The 20,000-nt window shown below is 41.4% G+C and overlaps 1 protein-coding gene across 1 annotated transcript; it reads left to right on the top strand.

The window, feature by feature from the left end:
• Positions 1-597: 597 nt before the first annotated feature.
• nptx2b (neuronal pentraxin IIb) lies at positions 598-14,957 on the top strand. Its single transcript, XM_068056889.1, has 5 exons — positions 598-1,044; positions 7,040-7,256; positions 10,271-10,515; positions 13,147-13,326; positions 14,730-14,957. The coding sequence occupies exons 1-5, from the start codon at positions 598-600 to the stop codon at positions 14,955-14,957; spliced, it is 1,317 nt and encodes a 438-aa protein (XP_067912990.1).
• The last annotated feature ends 5,043 nt before the right edge of the window (positions 14,958-20,000 follow it).

Raw genomic sequence — 20,000 nt, 5'->3', positions numbered from 1 at the left:
ATTAGTATAAATGGGTGGTTGATGTTCGGCACAGACTCGGTGGGCCGAAGGGCCTGTTTCAGTGCTGTATCTCTAATCTAATCTAATCTACTGAGTCACTCGGTAATTTTTACTGGGATAATGGACTAATTGTGTATTGACTCACTTGGTAATCTTTTCAGTCAAATCGTTAAAGGTATTTTATTGAAGTCCCGGGACAAAAGGAGTAAAATTTCCATCACTTTCATCTCATTCAATGTTGATGCGAGTTGGGGCAGTAATGAATGATGAGAGAACCAGGAGCTGGGGCAGATGCACTCGTGTGTTTCCTCGCCGTTTCCGGGCTGTTCTGAAGCTGCTGCATGACTGTTGTGGGAAAGGATACAGGGGCGGAGCTGGAACTATCTGCATCTCACTCATTCCTTAGAGGCCAGCTGACGCAAAATCTTTTCCCACCAATAAATAGGCGGGGATGGAGGCGCCAAGAGCATTAATCGGCTTTGGGTCTGAGTGCACTCGCCAGTTTCGACCTACTCCCACCGCGGCTCCTTCATCCCAACAGCCAGGTAGAATAACTGGCTCGCTCTGAGTTACCTTGTGGCAATCACCATCGCGGTCATGTTCGCTTTGCTGGTTGCCGCCATCCTTCTCGTTACCGGCGGCGGCTCCACGGCACGGGGCCAGGACGCAAAGGCCACTCGGTTCGTCTGTACCTCCATCCCGTTGGACGCAGACCCGACATGCCCGGTGCCACCCGTGCCCGTTCCGGTTGGCACGCCCCATGAGCAGGACCTCCGCTCCACGGTGATGCATCTAAGGGAGACCATCCTGCAACAAAAGGAGACCATGGGCAACCAAAAGGAGACCATCAAGGAACTGACCAGCAAGTTGACCAGATGTGAGAGCGCCCAACTGGAAGCCAAGTACAAGGGGAGCCGAAGGAAACAACATGACAAAGCGAATGGCAAAGACACCATGGGCGACCTCCCCCGGGATCACAGTGAAGTGGTCGATCACCTGGGGAGGACCATACAAGCGTTGAAAGATAGACTCGGGAGTCTGGAGGTAAGATCAGTAACTTCAAGATATGTGAGAGGTGTCAACACACACTTCTTCCCGTGTTACTCTACTCCTCTCCTTTGCCGAGATTTGTAATTGTCCTGATGTGTTGCAGCTTCGTTCAGAGCGGCGATGATACTATGTAGGTTCTTCGAAGCAGCTGAAGGTCGGAGTTTGTTTTTGTAGAGATCCAGACAGTCTGGGCGAGGTTTAGCAGTGGGCAGCAATAAATAATTATTCCCTAGATTTAGGATTACGACTCAATTGAATCCTTTCCCCATCAGGATGCAACATCTACCGATTCAGGCAGTCGCGATTGTTGCGCTGAGTTCCGGGTACTGATCTCTCCCCGGTATGTTGAACTGTCCCAGGTGCTGAACTGACCAATACTGTATCAATGACCGGAGCTCTCCTTGGTGCTGAAACTCCAGAATTCTGAACTAAACTCCAGTCTGCTGTGCAGTGCTGAACCTGTTTTAAAATAATTGTTGATGTCACTGTCCACCAGCAGCTCACATTATGGCAGAATTATAGTGCTGAGGGTGAAACTGGATGTTCACAGAGCCCTTTAGTATATAAAGTCATAGAGAGATACAGCACTGAAACAGAGTCTGTTCCACCGAGTCTGTGCCGACCATCAACCACCCATTTATACTAATCCGACATTAATCCCAGATTCCCTACCACACACCCACCTTCCCTCAATTCTCCGACCATCTACCTACACCAGGGGCAATTTACAATGGCCAATTTACCTATCAATCTGCAAGTCTTTGGCTCTGGAAGGAAACCGGAGCACCCGGCGGAAACCCATGCGGTCACAGGGAGAACTTGCAAACTCCACACAGGCAGTACCCAGAAATGAACCCGGGTCACTGGAGCTGTGATGCTAACCACTGCGCCCCTGTGCTGCCCTATGTTCGACAGTAAGCAGCCTGAGCACGGATTATGGTTAAGGTTCGAAGTAGGATTTCGGTGATAGGATGTGATAACACGCGCATAATGGTTTTCATAATGAAAGCTGTTTTGGCTTTGTGAATAGGGTGAAAACAAGAAAGAGAAAAGCTGATGAGAGGGCACCTCTTTCAGTGAGAGGGAATTATTAGTTGCACCAATTCCTTGGCTCATAACACCAGGCAAAAGATAACTGCCGGAGGCGCTGTCAGAGGTATGGGTCATATTTACTAGAGTCACAGATGGACCTGGGTATTAACAGAGATGTATTCCAACCAAACACGTATCATCACTTGATATACCTCTTTAAAGCTGAATAGAAACTCACCTACTAAACTAACAGCAAAATACCGTAGATGCTGGCAATCTGAAAAAAAGAAAGTGCTGGAAATCCTCAGGAGGTCTGTTTCTCTGTCCACAGGTGCTGCCAGACCTGTTGAGTATTTCCAGCATTTTCTGTTTTTATCTCACTTACTAAATGTTGTCTTACTGAACTTAAACTCACTTACTCTTTAACTAGTTTCACAGCTACATTGAAAAAAATATCATGATAAGGATAGAACGAGAGAGTGCAGTTAATAAAACATACAGCTTCCTAAGAATAGGGGCATAGAGCACAAAAGCTGGGAAGTTATGTTAAACTTGTATAAAACACTGGTTTGACCTCAACTGGTGTATTGCATCCAGTTCTGGGCACCACACTTTAGGAAGGATGTGATGGCGTTAGACAGGGTGCAGAAAAGATTCATGAGAATGGTTCCGGGGATGAGGAACTTCGGTTAAGTGGATAGATTGGAGAAGTTGGGGCTGATTTCCTTGGAGACGAGAGGGTTGAGAGGAGATTTGATTAAACATATTCAAAATCATGAGGGGTCTGGACAGAGTAGATAGAGAGAAACTGTTCCCATGGGTGGAAGGATCGAGAACCAGAGGGCACAGATTTAAGGTAATTGGCAAAGGAGCAATGGTGACATGAGGAAAAACCTTTTCGCACAGAGTAGTTAGGATCTGAAATGCACTGCCTGAGAGTGTGGTGGAGGCAGATTCAATTGAGGCCTTCAAGAGGGAATTAGTTTGTTATCTGAAAAGGAAGAATGTGCAGGGCTATGAGGAGGAGGCAGGGGAGTGGCCTAGGCAAATTGCTCCTTCATAGAACCAGCAGAGGTACGGTGGGCCAAATGGACTCCTTCTCTTCTGTAAGCATTCTATGATTCTAATAATCTTAAAACTACTTGCTCATAGAATCTTACAGCATAGGAGGAGGCCATTTGGCTCACCATACCTGTGCTGGCTCTTTGAAAGACCTATCCAATTAATCGCATTCATCTACTCATTCCCCATAGCCCTACAAAATTTCCCCCCTTCAAGTATTTATTCAATTTCCTTTTGAAATTCATTATTGAATCTGTCCACCACCCTTTCAGGAAGCGCATTCCAAATGTTAAGTGTTTTCCCTTGATATTGTCTCTTAACTAGTGCACCAAACTATAGAACACAACTTTATTTGCAACACAATGAGCCATCCTGCCAGCACGCCATCATGAAACAATGAACTAGCACTCAACAAGTACACAAAAAACACAACAACACAAGAAATAGGAGAAGAAGTACATCATATGGCCCTTCGAGTCTGCTCGATACGATCATGGCTGATCTTGGGCTTCAACTCAACTTTCCTGCCCACTCCACATATCCCTTGATTCCCTGCGAGACCAAAAATCTATCCATCCCAGCCTTAAATGTATTCAATGATGGAGCATCCACAACCCTCTGGGATAGAGAATTCCAAAGATTCTCCACCCTTTGAGTGTAGTAACTTCTCCTAATCTCAGTCCTGAATGATTGGCCCCTTATCTTGCGACTGTGTCCCCGTGTTCTAGATTCCCTGACCAGTGGGAACAATCTCTCAACTGCTACCCTATCAAGCCCTTTCAGAATCTTGTATGTCTCAATTAGATCACCTCTCATGCTTCTAAACGTCAGAGAATACAGGCCCAATTTACTCAGCCTCTCATCATAGGACAACCATAATAGTTTGAGATTAAGTCATTATCAGTGGTAGGACTGCTTGCTGTGTGGCAAAATAGCTCATGGCATTTAGTTTGCTTAAATCAACAGTGTTGATTTGAAGATGAAGGCCAGGTAAAGAAGTCTGTGTTAATAATTTTCTTGCAGTCAGTTACGTGAGTGTGTATCAATTCAAGAGAACTCACGAGTTGGGGCGCTGGGACGTGGGGGGTGGGGCTACATTATTTGCATTCAACTAGGAAATCAAAACCTTTCGAAATGTTGAAATATGTGAATTGATCTTTGGTTATTTAGCTAGAATAATGCTTCATTAAATTAGCAATATAGAAAAAAGTGTTCTACTCCATAAGGTTAAGGGAGACTTGTCTTAATGTCAAACAACTGGAATTATTTAATATTGGCATTTGTTTTATTCTATCAATTATTGTCATTTTAATCTTTTTTGTTCTTATGGTTCTAACTTGGAAGGATTATTGATTCTGAATCTTGGGATGCTGTTGACATGTGCTGTCGATGCCAAACTGCTCCAGATTAATGAGTATAACTTCATTAAACTTAATCCAGTGCCCTCACAGTACGAAGCTGTGTAATAAATCCAAGCAGTATCCCAATAAAGTCAATACAAAAAATACTCAGGCTTGGAGAAAATGAGGCACAGACTGATTACAATTGAACTTGGTTATTTGGCCTTTGTTTTTTGTTTAAAGGTTCAGACTCTTACTTGACAAGGTCCCAAATAGTACATTACAGTATAATGCAAGGCACAGCTAAGGAGGTCACAATCTGTTTAATTAGTTGTGTCAAGCTTATTTCGCAATGAGTCATTCAATTTGTGTGATACGAGTAACCCACGTATATGTAATTGAATCTTTGTGTAAAAATAACATTTGACCCATTCGGTTTTGTGCGAGTTGAGAAGTGGCTGATTGTAATCAGGGCTAACACTTAGACATTTAGTTTCCAAATCCATTATATCAGGTTTATTTCATGGTTGGAAATAGAAGACAAATTTTTGAAGAATGCAGTACGTTTCTTAACCTTTTAGTATACTTATTCATTTTAAATCCAATAGACCCTATCCTAAATTGTCTTTTAATCAGAGAATGACAATTCTGACCATTATTTTATTCTGCATAAACATATTAAACATGACATCATGAAGAAAATTGGACATTATAGCAGAATGTGGGATTAAACTCTTTGCAAAGACACCTTTCTGATATGAGTCAAATGTTTATCCATATCACTTAAACAGAAGTGATAATATTTTCTTGATTTTAACTCAACTTAATTGACTTCTCCAGCCTTAACTTCACACCACCTATGTTACAAAAAGCAGAATTTGCAGTTTTTCCTTGTTATCTTGATGGAATTTGATATAATGTTTTCTGTGATGTGCTTAAGGTTAATTATGGTTTCTTACATAATGTTGTGTATAGTCTGTTCAGTGTTATTGGTGTTTATTAAGTAATGCTATGTATCATTCTATCTAACTTGATTTCTATATGATTACACCTGTGAAAGTTGACCGTGCAATTATGCTGAAAAGATTACCTTTTCACAAAAATCTAAACAAAATCAAATGGTAAAAATATTTTCAAGATGCATAGTTTCAGCATTAAATAAAATTATATATTACTTTGCAAAGTTAGATAATATCAGCAGCAAATGCTCCAAAATTTGATTTAGAATAGATTAATTTACTCTGCCTTAAAACTGCACTTGGCCCAGATCTCATCCCTGCACCCTCTTCATGGCACTTATAAGTGAGACTCACTACATTAGGGGCAATCTTGTACACTGGATAGTTTAAGGATTAATCAAACATTTGACACATAGAAATTGGAAAACCGAATGATTGTTAAAATAAAATTATTCAGTGTCCAAACATTCTATCAATATTTTAATCCAATAAAGGAGAGTATGAGTTAAGGGCATTTAAGTGGTCATTGGATAGACATATGGATGAAAATGGAATAGTGTAGGTCAGATGGTTTCACAGGTCGGCGCAACATCGAGGGCCGAAGGGCCTGTACCGCGCTGTAATGTTCTAATTCTAATTCTAATTAACTACTCACTTCCTTTCAATTAATACTATAGGTTTGAAATTATTTTGTCTTTGCAAACCAAAGCTTAGCTTGTCCATACCAAAATGTCTTTGCCCACTAATTTAATGAAAGGGTTAATCTGTTTGTTTTAAACTGATGAATGCTTCTATTTAAAGTATCAGGCAAAATAGTTTCATTAAAATATCATGTATTTGTGTTCTAAAGTCACACAATGTAGTTTTTAAGCTCTATAACTATTAGGGATCTGACAAAAAAAGTCATATTTAATGGAACAAAAACATTCAAACAGTCCTTGATCCTTGATTGAAACTATACTACAAAAGCTTGTGTCTGGCAATTAGCAACAATGGGGGTGGGGGGAATTAACTGGAGACAGTAATGGAACATGTGAACTCTTAACAACAACATTCCAAGGGGACAGATCACTACAGTGAAAAATAGAATATCGTGTGTTATTAAATAGCCAGCCTGTTCAATGGTGTAAAGCACTCACAGCCTGCTGCTATTCTCTGTGCAATACATATCCCAACCATTGCACTGTCAACAAGATCAGTACTTTCCAAGAATTTATATGTGGAGGATTGTCTGCAAAATATTGATTACCTTCCAGGAATCTTCTGCAAATATTGACATATTCTGGGTATCCGAAATTCCAAAAGTGTTAACTATCTAGAGGAAAAAAATGCTGATGTAATAAATGTCTTTTTTAACTATTATTAGATTGCAGCAATAGAAATAACCTATTACTGAGTCAATAAATAGATAAAGCTGACGACTTCTCAGACCCCTCTCACGATGATGACTTCAGTTTGAAAATCTATGAACTAGATGATAATGAAAGTACAAAACATATCAATGTGTATTAGGTTAGTGAGTAAACCCATGCTTCAAAGCTTATTGACCATGGTTTAGTTCCTGGTACTTATGTTCTATGTTTTATTTTGCAACAGCAACAAACACGCCCCAATCTTTCCAACCATGCTTTCCCCAGTGACCTCCGTGAACAACTGCAGAGAAAGCTTGGGGATTTGGAAAGTCAACTGTTAAACAAAGTCTCCGAACTTGAGGATGAGAAATACATTCTTCTGAATGAGACGGCGGCACACCGTTACAAGACAGAGTCTGCCCTCAATGCCTTGCATGAAAGGGTTACTGAATTAGAGAAAGGTATTGACTGAGCAGAATTGTTGGAATATCCAGTGTGAATCACCGACTTTTGGTTATTTTAGAATAATGCTTATTTACATTAGCCAAACCAAAAAAGTATTCTACCCAATATGATTAATGGAAGAATCTCACTTCCAGGTTTTATTTTAATCTTCAACAACTAATTATTGGTTTAAACTGAAATTAGAAATCACAATGTACAAATTGTACTGTCTCATGCATAGTACTGCAGAAAGAATCTTGAAATCTGTTGGATTGTTCCATGTCTTAAATGCCAACTATTTATTCACGTATCTATTACATGACCAAGATAATCTTGAAATTCACACCCATAGACTAAAAGCTTGAATGGAATGGAGTCTGTCACATTTTACTTGCAGTCTTGAAAGCACAAGAGGTTGTGCTTTCAAGTTCCACTCCAGAGACTTGAACACACAATCTAGACTAACACTCCAATGCAGTACTGAGAGAGAGCTGCACTGATGGAGGTGCCGTCTTTCAGATGAGATGTTAAGCAGAGGCCCTGTCAGCCCTCTCAAGAAGATCTCATTGCATTATTTTGAAGAAGAGCAGGGAGTTCTCTCCGATGACCTGGTCAGAATTTATCCTTAAACCAACATTATTAAAACAGATTATCTGGTCATTATCACATTGCTGCTTGTGGGAGTTTTCTGTGTGCAAATTGGCTACCACGTTTCCTACATACAACAGTGATCATACTTCAAAAGTACTTCATTGACTGTAAAATCATTTGGGGCGTCCTGAGGTTGTGAACGGTGCTATATAAATGCAAGTTCTTTCTTTACATGGTGGCAGTATGTCCACTACAAGTGCATATAACTCAAATCACCAAGCCTTACATTGCAGAGTAATTTCAATTTCCCTCTGTTCTCTGTTACATTATACAGACCTGATCCTAAAGTATATAATCAGCAAGTAAGACTTATTACAAAAAAGATGAATAAAAGCATTGGTTGTTCACAATCAAATATCTTTCACAGCTGCAAATATTTTGTAAATAATTGTTCAGAAATGCTGCTTTGAACTGTTATGACCTCAGTAGAGACTGTTAACTTAAAAACAAGATATGAACTTCCCAGTGACCAGTTAAAAAAATCACACAAAAAGATTTCATGTTTTTCGACTTTTACTTTCACAACTAAACTAAAAATCAACATTAACTAAACAGTACTTAATAGGCAGCAAATAGACTAAATTACAGAGAAAGGTATTTCCCATTAACTTATTAACACACACGAGGACCCCACACCACATTTATACATTACAAGTGTTCTCAGTAAAATCGGTACCCTTGTGGTTAAAGTCCCAAATTCCTCCCAGTTGCAATGGGTTGGATCTCCCAGTCCTTTTCAAAGCCGAAGTCCTCTTCACTCACTTCTTCCGGGCACATTTGACTGGACTTCAGTTAATAAGGCAATCTCGGGTGATCCCATTGATCCTTTCTCCTCTGCAAAGCTTGAGCCTTCAAACCAGGCTCAAATCTTAGTAGCTTTTTCTGGGAGCAGCTGTTTTCTCAGAAACAGCCACTGGTCTCTCTCTCTCTCTCTCTCCCCAGGCTCTGCAGCAGCTGTTGGTCCTTCCCAGGAAAGCCTGTTTAATTTATCCAGAATAAAAGGCAATAATCGTTTGCCTTTTGCAATTCTTAGAGTCCATAATTCTGACCATAGCAAAACCACCTGGGCCTTCCTTTATTTCCAGGTGTTAAAAATTGCAACTCAAATTTGCATTTTAAAGCCCCTGACTCCCTGCTTACAATCTGTGAGTCTGGGAGAGCAAAACCCATTGTCCTTTAGGCGTTACAATCTTGTACCCTGCTTTCAAAAGGATCTTTGATCTGGGTTCCTTGTTCTCATGGTAACCAAGACCCCTGGCTTGTCTCTGGGCAGAATTGGAATGAGGTCTCCTCTCAATGTCCAATTTATACTGCATTAAAGATCACAGCTTTTAAAAACATAACCACACTACAAAGTCCAGCGTTCATAACAGAACTTACATATTCTGTACAAAATAACCCCATTCTCCTCCCTCCCAGAACCATGATAGGTTTCCCCTTGTCCTCACCTTCCACCCAACCAGCCTCTGTATTCAATGGATCATCCTCCACTATTTTGCCACTTCCAGTGTGATTCTACCATCAAATACATCTTCCCCTTCCTTTTCAGCATTCCATAGGGGGCATTCCCTTTGAAACACCCTGGTCCACTCCTCAACACAGATTGGGTGACTGCTTTGTGGAACACCCCCATTCAGTCTGCAAGCATGACCTCGAGCCTCCGGTGACCTGTCATTTTAATTTCCCACCTTTCTGTCACACTGACCTCTCTGTGCTCAGTCTACTGCAGTGTTCCAATGAAGCTCAACACATGCTCGAGGAACAGCAATTCATCTTTCGATTAGGCACTTTACAGCTTTCTGGACTCAACATTGAGTTTTACAATTTCAGACCCCATAATCTCTGCCCACTCATTTTGTTTTCTTTTCTTTGCATGTCTTAATCTTGTTCTCTCTTGTTTTTGCTTTCGGATGGCAGCTGTTCATTATTCTGCCATTCGCACATCTTGCGTTTCTTTACTTGTCCCATTACCACTCCCTTTGGCTCTGCACCACCAACTCCCAACTTCACCCAATCACAGACCTTCCCTCCCGGTCTTTTTCCACCCTCCCCCATTTTCCCTACTTAAAACATATTACAAAGAACAAAGAACAAAGAACAGTACAGCACAGGAACAGGCCATTCAGCCCCCCAAGCCTGCGCCGATCTTGATGCCTGCCTAAACTAAAACCTTCTGCATTTCCGGGGACCGTATCCCTCTATTCCCATCCTATACATTTCTAACTTTTCCCAGTTCTGATGAAGGGTCATTGACCTGAAACGTTAACTCTGTTTCTCTCTCCACAGATGCTGCGAGGCATGCTGAGTATTTCCAGCACTTTTGTTTATATTTTAAACAAAAAGAGTTTATTGTTTAATCATTTTTTTTTGTCCCCAATAGAGAGCAGTGGCTTTAAGTCACCTGATGATTTCAAGGTGTCGCTACATTTGCGAACTAATTACCTGTTTGCCAGGATAAAGAAGAGCCTTCCTGAAATGTATGCCTTCACTGTGTGCATGTGGATTCAGTCCAGGGCATTGTCCGGTGTTGGAACACCCTTCTCTTATGCTGTGTCCGGACAAGCAAATGAAATTGTGCTCATAGAATGGGCAAACAATCCAATTGAATTACTTATTAATGACAAGGTGTGTATCACTTACATATGGCACACAGAAATAGCTGATCATATCGATTGAGCATTTAAATATATCACTTGCATGTGTCAAGATATATATTTTTTCAGTCAAACATTTAATTGCCTACTTATAACATGGGCCATTTTAAAAATGAACGTTTTTATTCTTGTCAGCTTTGGAATAGATTGTTAACAAGAGCAGACAATTTTGACTTCAGTCATTGTTCCTAAACCCCTCTGTTTTGCTACGTTGTTTCTACCCCACCTTCAAAGCCTCCTCAAAACCGTTACCTTCCACCACACCCATTGCCATCCCTCCTAACCCTGTCTCCCTCTTTTGTAAAGCACATTGGGAATGCTGCTAGGTTAAGTTAGGGCGGATGTCTAAATTTTACAGGCGATGAGTTGGAAGTGGGATGAAGATGGTTGAGAAGTCATTGATGTGGATGAACTGGATGAGCTGAGCTTTGCTTTTTCTTATCTCATGTTCTTGCCCTCAAAACATTGCAGCCAGACTTCAAATCTGATGTATCCAATGAGCTAAATGCTAGAGCAGTCTCCAGTTCTGTCAGCTAGGATATCTTTTACAAACAGCATATTATTTTGGACCAATTTTGCCCTTTTCTCCCCTGTGTGCAGTGACTGTGAGAGTCATCAGCCTGAGGTGCCTTGCCAAAGTGATCATTCTTTATTGTCGGGAAAGCCGAAGCCGTTGTCTTTTTAGTCCTTGCCACAAACACTCTTCCCTAGCCACCGACTCCATCCTAATTCCTGGCCATGACCTGAGGCGTTTTGCGACCTCAGCATCTTATTTGATCCTGAGGTGAGCTTCCGACCCCATATCCACTCCATCACTGAGACCACCTACTTCCACCTCTGTAACATCAGCTGTCCCTGCCCCATCTCTGCTCAGCAGCTGCTGAAACCCTCATCCATGCTTTTGTAACTGGACGAGTCTCTTCCAAAGCTCTCCGAGCTGGCCTCCCACCTTAAAACCTCTGTAAATCTGAGCACATCTAAAACTCTGCTGCCCTTGTCCTAACTCGCACAATGGGCTGAATTTTACAAGCCCCCCCCCCCCCCCCCCCGATGTCAGGGGCCATGGTGGGGGGGCCTCAGAAAATCCTTCCGGGAGAGTCCTGCCATGGGCCTCGACGCGGGAAGGCCCCACCCCATTTTACCGGCAGAGGCGAGGCCTTATGGTGGCCTCCCTTCCACATGGCGACGGAGACTTTATTTAAATATGTTAGTTACATTAAAATAAATGACTAATGACTTACCCTGTAGCGATGGCTGTCCCACGCCGATATTCTGGCCGATTGCCGGAAGTCCCGCGCCTTCGGATCTCCCTGCGGAAATCCGAGGCGTAACACTGGTGGGGAGGGGTAAGAGTGAAATTTTCAGGTCAGGCGTCATTGGGGGGACGGCAAAAACAAATGCTATTGGTTGAGGGGATGATGGGAATGTCAAAGTACAGAAAGTTTGGGGGGCGGAAGGTCGGGATCGGGAATTTACTTTTTTTGGGGGAGAGAAAAAAATAACTAATTGTTTATTCATTGGGGAGGGGTGTGGGAGAGGGGATTGCAGGTGTGAACAAATTTTTATTTCAACTTTTAAACAAACCTGTGCCTTTATACATGGAAATTGAACTGAAGGGCTTGAAACCCTTTAAAAATAGTGCCGGCGCCTGAGCGGTGGTGCCGGACACCCTTACCAAGGATGAAACACATGATCCCCCTCCATGTAAATGAGCCACTGCACGAAATATTGTGGCGGCTCAGCGGCGCACAAGTCGCGTGTGCGCCGCACCTTTTTCTCATGTCGGTGGCAAACTTTCAAAATTCAACCCCTTGTCCCAATCCCTAATTTTAATTGCTACACCATCGGCAGCCGTGCCTGTGGCTACCCAGGCCCTAAACTCTGGGATTCTCTCCCTAAACCTCTCCACCTGTCTAGCTCGCTCTCCTCCTTTAAGATGTCCCTTAAAACCTACTTCATTGACCAAGTTTTTGGTCACCTGCCCTAAAATCTTCATAAACGGCTTGGGATGTTCTACTATGTTAAAGTTGCTATATAAATGAAAATTGTTGTTCATGATGATGCGTGAACCAAGGCCATAGGATACTCGAGGGGGGCATCATGATATTAATCAGGCAATTAGGTTCATCTTTAAAAGGGAAGTCAGGTCCCCATAACATCATTGCTCCCTGATTTTCATATTTAATGAAGAACCCCACTGGCATGGGTGTCCTTGCTGTCTGCAACTTAACATGGCAGTCAACGGGATTGTACCAGGAAGTTTCACAACTCCAATTTAATTGCTCCTTCTGCCCATCCCTCCCCACCCTGACACCTGGTTTCTGCCATGTGGGGGAGTTTAAAATTCCCCACATAGTAGACTAGAGGAAATTTCCTCCTGTCGTGATTTACCATATTCCCTGAATCAGAGATGAGTGACTGCAACCTGGCAACTGCTCCTGGGTGCCCATCAATCGCTCTAAGTTTCAATTGGAAAATGTAGAAATCTGCGAACATTTTTTTTGAGAACCATTTAAGCAAACCAATACTAAATATTGTGACTCAGTATGAAAACAAACCCTTGTGTGAATCATTGACCTTATCCAAAGTATTTCATTAACAGGTAGCTCAGCTGCCCATGAATATTAACGATGGCAAGTGGCATCACATTTGCATTACATGGACCACCAGGGATGGCATGTGGGAGGCTTATCAAGATGGTCAATTGCGTGGTACGGGGGAGAATCTGGCACCATGGCATCCCATCAAAGCAGGTGGTGTCCTAATCCTGGGACAGGAGCAGGTGGGTGTCACTGTATGTCCATAATAATGACAACCATATTCCTTCATACACTTACGTTAGAGAGATAAGGGTCAACGGGAACACATAAAAGTTATACGTGATAGTGAAAAAAGTGATTTAACAAAGCCTTTTTAGGAGAAAGTAGATTTCTTTTAGATAATAACACTTCGGATACTGTATATGAGTAATTTGAGGTAAGTGTAATATGCTTCAGTGGAGCAGGTAACATTGAGTCTATGGTTCTCAAAGCTCTCCACCACTGGGAGTTTTCCTCACCTCATGTCTAGCAAATGTAGAGTTAAGAGGCAGATCCTCCTTGACTTCTTTGAGGATGCAACAGATAAAGCAGATGACATAACTCTCTAGGACATAGTTTATTTGGATTTTCAGAAAGCTTTTGCAAAAGTTCCACATGAAAGACTTCCAATGAATCAAGATAGAACATGGGACTAGATAGAAAATGAGTTAAAAATATGAAACAAGCTACTCATGACAGTTGCAATGGGGATGGAGGTAGAATTGAATGGAGTCCTATAGGGGTCAGTGCTTGAATTCCAGTTTGTTTTTATTTATTCATGGGATTTGGGCATTACTGGTAAAGATCTAATTTTTAAATTTATGTTAAAGGGAGCGCTATTGAAACTGAATGTAGGTCTGTCCAATTTATTGACTGAAAAAAGAGATTAATAGGGGCTGAAAAGGCAGCAAACAATTTACATTGGCTAGGTAACTCATCAAACAATTAGTAACTGCAACTTAACATGGTTGTATATAAAGCATGCTGGTCAAAAATCATTCATGTACATGTAACATTGAAGAAACTCATGAAAGAAGATGGTTAATGGTGGATTTTGTCAATGTAAATAAATATTAAATGGATATGAATGTACATCCATAAAATTTCAAATTAAGCCAGGAAAATAGGACCATCAAGAATAAAATGTAAATAGGTGAAAGAAAATTTGTATAATGCACATTAGGAAAAATGTCTTTACTCAGAGTGATGTCTGTTTTGAAAAGTCTCGCACGAAAGATAGTAGAAACAAAAACGTGATTAATAATCAAAATGTTGCTGTAATGGACTAGAGGGGCAAATTTAACAGGATAGGAGAAAAGTTATCAAGCAAGGGCAGACTAATGGAGTTGAGGTCCACATCAGTCCTGATCTAATTGAATGGTGGAACAGGTTCAAGGGAATAAATGGCCTCTCCCTGTTCCTCCTCTTATTCCATGAATTCTGCTACTCTCATACTGCCAAGAGACCCAAGACACACAGGCTCCCAATTTGGAGCTCAGGCTGCAGCGCTAAAAGAAAGCCTAAAGCCATAGCAATCAGTATTAAATTGGCACATATATTGAATGTACCACAGCAATCATTTGTATGCAAATTTGTTCTCATTTAGGACACAGTTGGCGGGAGGTTCGATGCAACACAGGCATTTGTTGGAGAACTCAGTCACTTCAATATCTGGGACCGCATTCTCACCTCAGATGACATCAGGAGCATGGCCAACTGTTCCGCCAACCTGGCTGGCAATATCATTCCCTGGATTGACAACAATGTGGTGGTGTTTGGTGGAGCAACCAAATTGCCACTGGAGAATTGCCAGGAGCGTTTGGTTAGTTCCTGATCTCTGTCAGGATTCACATAAGTGCCGCTTTTTTTTCATACAACTTTCTGTGATATGGTTAAACATATACTTTTATCCCAGCTGAATTTGCACTTCTTGGGAGGGAGCACTGAGTGTCGTATTTTATTTTGTGTCTTTAAAACTTAATAATGGTGTCAGCTATAGATCAGTCGGTAGCATACTCACCTCTCAGTCAGAAGGGCAAGGTTTCAAGTCCCATACCAGAGGCATGAACACAAAAAATCCAAGCTGACATTGTCAGTGCAATGTTGAGGGAGTGCTGTACTGTTGGAGGTATTGCATTTCGGGAGAGACATTAAGCTTTCTCTGGTGTATATAAAAGATCCCGTGGCACAATTTTGAAGAAGAGCAGCGGAGATCTCCCCCCTTGTCCTAGCAAATATTTATCCCTCAATCACTAAAAAGTAGGTGACCTCGTTATTATCACATTGCAGTTTGTGGGATCTTGCGGTGTGCAAATTGGCTGATGTATTTCCCTACATTACAACAGTGACTATTAAATTCAAAGAGTACTTCCTTGGCTACAAAGCACATTGGGACACCCTGAGGTTGTGAATGGTGCTGTATAATTGCAAGTTCCTTTCTTTCTAATGTGTAGAAGTATCTGGGAAGATATTACTGCCTGAAATAGGTCCTACCCAAAATGTTAACTTTTCAGACACTGACTGACTTGTGCTGTGTTGCACTGTTGTCACCATGGCTCAGATTTGCAGTCAACGGTGAAGTATTGACCATTTCCATTGACCTTGAGAAATGCTGCCCACAAAGATCTAGCAATCTCTGTGGTGTGGATTTCACTTTTCCCAATGTAATTTTGAATCTGGCACCAAGTCAAGGGGATTGCCCAGTGTCCAGCAACACTGATGTCATCAAGCAGAGTAAGCAGCCAATCACATTGAATTATTCGCACAGACAGCAAACCAGGAAGTAAAATGCATCGATTATCCTTCAGTTTTAATTAAACTTTACAGAGAGTGAAATAAATGATTGAGACATATACATGGGATTAAGGTACAAACTGAAATATCAGAAACAAATTTTAAAAAATGAAAATATCTGGAATTTTATCATACTGGAGAAATTCCGCAAATATGAAATTAGTTTTTCAGGGCTAGAGAGGTTTTACAGCAGTAGTTATGAACTTAGTACACCACTAAAAACCCAGATACACCTCATTCATCAAGGTTGAACTTTTTTACAGCAAGACTAATAGTGTAAAAGGGCAAGTTCTCATCAGTTCAGTGATTTCTAATTGATTGCAGTCTGCCGGGACAGCGACCCTAAGGAGAAGTGAAGGATTACTGACAGCAACACCTGGATTTCTGCATTTCACTGCTCATGTGCAGACTCTAGAAGTTGACATCAGTTTCAGAGGTGTAATGACGACCGACGTTGACAGTTTCACTGTCATTACTACCACAAAATCCGGGCCCTTACCTTTCCAGCATTCACACTTCCCCATTACAAGAATTCAGCTGGGGGAAAGAGAAACTGCAGAAACAATCCTGCTGTAACACATCCTCTGTTTTACAGTCACTCTACCTTCCAGTGCAGCCACAGGACAAATAGATAATTTAGCCAGACAACTTTTTAATGCCTTTGCTTTCCCCCCACTGATGTTTCAAGAAAGACGAGGGTTATTGTTTTGTTGCATTAATACCATTTCCTGAATATACCTGATGAAACACAGATCATTTTATTTTACTGGGGTGACAATTTGTAAACCTCTTTTCATAAGCTTCAACTAACAGATGTTTTTTTAACATATCTACTGAGAATCAGAAGATTTCAATGAGTTTTATTCTTAGTTTGAATGACTTTATTAAATGCTTTGTGCCAAAGGTACTTTATCTAGATTTCGGATGAAGTAACATACTTTCTTTTTTAAATAAGACTGACATGCTTTAAAAGGTTGAGACTAGCTTGTCCTCCGTCCTTCAGCTGTGACTTGTTGTTCTGTCTATGCTGTTGCCAGCTCACCAAAAACACTGACAAACCACCAGCATCTCATCCAAAAAACCATTCTGCACTTGCGAGCCGAGACAATATGCAGCGAAGGGCCACTTGAGCAGGAAACCCTGGCTGATCTTTCTTCATCCCGCACCCACCCCTCCCACCTCCAATCCCTCCTCGGCCAGGGTGCTGAGGTCAATTATAACATCCCCAGTCAATGCCTCTTGTGCCATCAACAAATCCCGCCCAGCTTCAGCTCTGAACGCAGTATCTTCTGGTCTCTACGTAAGTAACTTTCCTTCTTGACCCTTTTCAGGGGGCATGGGAGCTCAACTGGAAAGGAATAGGAAGAGGCAAGCAGAGCCAGAAATATGCAAAGTGAATCATTTTCAAACCAGAAGAGTGTAGATATCAGCTTGCCAGAAAGCAGTGTGAAGTTTAAACGCACTTCAAACCAGCAGCCTCTCTATTTAAAGATCCCCCTCTGTTGATTAAAGGAGCTGATTGGAATAAAACATGTTTTTGTACCTTTGTAAAATAGTGCAGAAAGGAAAGCAGCTCTTGGTCTTAGGATCCAAATCTTTCCAACCAGTTAAGATGCAGGAGCTTAGAAATAAAATAGTTGGTGACTGGAGTTTGATAGAACTGATAGCAACTGAGAGTGAAATTGGTTTTGGGAGGGAACACAAAACAGGCAGTCGATAATCGTTTTACAATTCACCCAATGGAGAAACAAACATGGGAAGTTCTGGCAGTATTTCTGTCAGAGCTGTTCATTCCCAGTTTTATTCCAATAGATTTACCAGTCCACATTTTGGGATGGGACAAACGGAATATCAAAATATAATTTAGCAAGAAATTCCAGCTGAGATGAGCACAGACCTGTCTGGCTTGAATGATGTCGTACGACCCTGGGACAGTGCATTTACCCACTAAGGGAGTTCAAGCTTCAATAAACCAATTAGTACCAATCCATACAAAATTATTTTGAGCTGCGACAGCAACTCATAGAGTCATAAAGCACGCAAAGAGCCCATTTGGCCCATCCTGTCTGTGCTGGCTCTTTGAAAGAGTTATCTAATTAGATGTACTCCCCTGCTCTTTCCCCATAGCCCTGCAAATATTTCCTTTTCACATACTTATCTAATTCCCTTTTGAAAGTTACTATCGAATCTTCTCCACCAACCTTTCAGACAGCGCTTTCCAGATCATAACAACTCACTCATAAAACAATTTGTCCCCATCTCCCTCTGGTTCTTTTGACGGTTATCTTAAATCTGTGTCCTCTGGTTACTGACCCTCCTACCAGTGGAAACAGTTTCTCCTTATTAGGATGTGAATAAAAAACACACAATTTCCAGGTTTTTCTGGATTGCCCCAAGGGCCTAGCTTTATACCAAAGGTATAGGCTGGCCTCTGCCTGCACCAGTCAGTGTGTTCACATTGAATTCCTGTCCTGCTGTTTGATGCATTTGTTAAACCAATTTTAAATGGGATGACAAATATTTTATCATACTGCGGACAGGAGCTAAGTGCGAATGTGTAGATGGTGCACACATATTCACGTCCAGTGCAAATTATATTCCCCAAAATCTTAAATACATTTACAAAAGAAAAGAGGGGCTCATTTTGACTTTGTGCAATAGTGAAAAATGGGTGATGACAAGTCGGCAGCCAGTTTTATTTAGAATCATAGAATATTACAGCCCAGAAGGAGGCCATTCAGCCCATCATGCCTGTGCCACTGTGCCACTAACATCCAATTAGTCCCACTCCCTGCCCCCGCTCTTTCTCCATATCCATGCAATTTTCTCCTCTTCGAGTATTTATCCAATACCCTTTTGAAAGTTACCATTGAATCTGCTTCCACCAAGGCAGCACATTCCAGATCACAACAACTTGCTGCACTTCAAAAAAAAATTCTCCTCATCTCACTGCTGGTTATTTTGCCAATTATCTTAAATCTGTGTCCTCTGATTACAAACCCTTCTGCCATTGGAAAAGTTTCTCCTGATGTACTCTATCATAACCCTTCATGATTTTGAACATCTCTATTAAATTTCTCCTGATTATTATTTCCATTGGAATCAATGTGAAACAGACTGCTGGCATGCTATTACCCTTTTTAAACCATTGCACAATGTCGAGAACGTCGAGATCTACCCCCACTCATCCCCCAGCCCATGCCACGACATGCCCCCACCCCCCAACCCTCCCCCCCCCCCCACCAGAGTGTCTGGTCTATTGGGGTGAATAAAGACACAGTTAACTGAATGACGCTCATGTTGAAAGCAGCCAAACTTTACGCTTGCTGAGTGATTTACTCTTTATCTGTATCACATTTTTCTTATTTTAAAACAGTTGTTGAAAGAAATGTGTCTTTCTTCATCCTGCAGGACTGTGTCATTTTGTCCGTTCTTTGTGAAATTGTTTTCTGTGTGCCAGTATTACTGTATGCAGTAAATACTGGCTGTCTCTTTTATTGTATGATATTGGAGTTTCATGAAGCATTTCGGTTTTATGGTTCTCAGTTTGTATTTTGTGATGTTTTTCATTCCATTGACTGTATATGTTAATGCCTTTAGTCCTTTTGTTTATTTGATGTTTTTGCATCAAAATGATTGTTATATCTTTTGGAAAAAAAGAAACTGAATAAAAATGAAAGCATTATATTAGTATATCACTTACACTCCGGCCTATTTTCATTCTTTTGACTTTGAGTGCTCTGCACGGTTCTGGTCTTCAGATCACAAAAAGGATATAGAGGCACTGGAGAAAGTGCAAAAGAGGATGATACCAGAACTGAGAGGTTGTAACTATCAGGAAAGACTGAACAGGCTGGGGCTCTTTTCCCTAGAATAGAGAAGGCTGAGGGGTGACCTGATAGAGAAGTCTTTAAAATTATGCAAGAGTTTGATAGGGAAGATGCAGAAAAGCTGTTTCCACATCAGGTGGTGGATACAGATTCAATAGTAACCTTCAGAAGGGAATTGGATAAATATTTGAAGGAGAAAAAATTGCGGGGATGTGGGGAAAGAACAGGGGAGTGGAACTAATTGGATTGCTCTT

The sequence above is a fragment of the Heterodontus francisci genome, chromosome 24 (assembly GCF_036365525.1).
Source record: "Heterodontus francisci isolate sHetFra1 chromosome 24, sHetFra1.hap1, whole genome shotgun sequence".
Lineage (NCBI taxonomy): Eukaryota > Metazoa > Chordata > Chondrichthyes > Heterodontiformes > Heterodontidae > Heterodontus > Heterodontus francisci.
Note: the sequence above shows the minus strand (reverse complement) of the source record. Positions and strands in the feature narration are given on the sequence as shown.

Excerpts from the sequence above, each read along its gene's own strand:
- nptx2b (XM_068056889.1), top strand. The coding sequence starts at position 598 with ATGTTCGCTTTGCTGGTTGCCGCCATCCTTCTCGTTACCGGCGGCGGC. Across the intron at positions 1,045-7,039 it reads ATAGACTCGGGAGTCTGGAG|CAACAAACACGCCCCAATCT; the intron begins GTAAGATCAGTA and ends ATTTTGCAACAG. Across the intron at positions 10,516-13,146 it reads AATTACTTATTAATGACAAG|GTAGCTCAGCTGCCCATGAA; the intron begins GTGTGTATCACT and ends TTTCATTAACAG.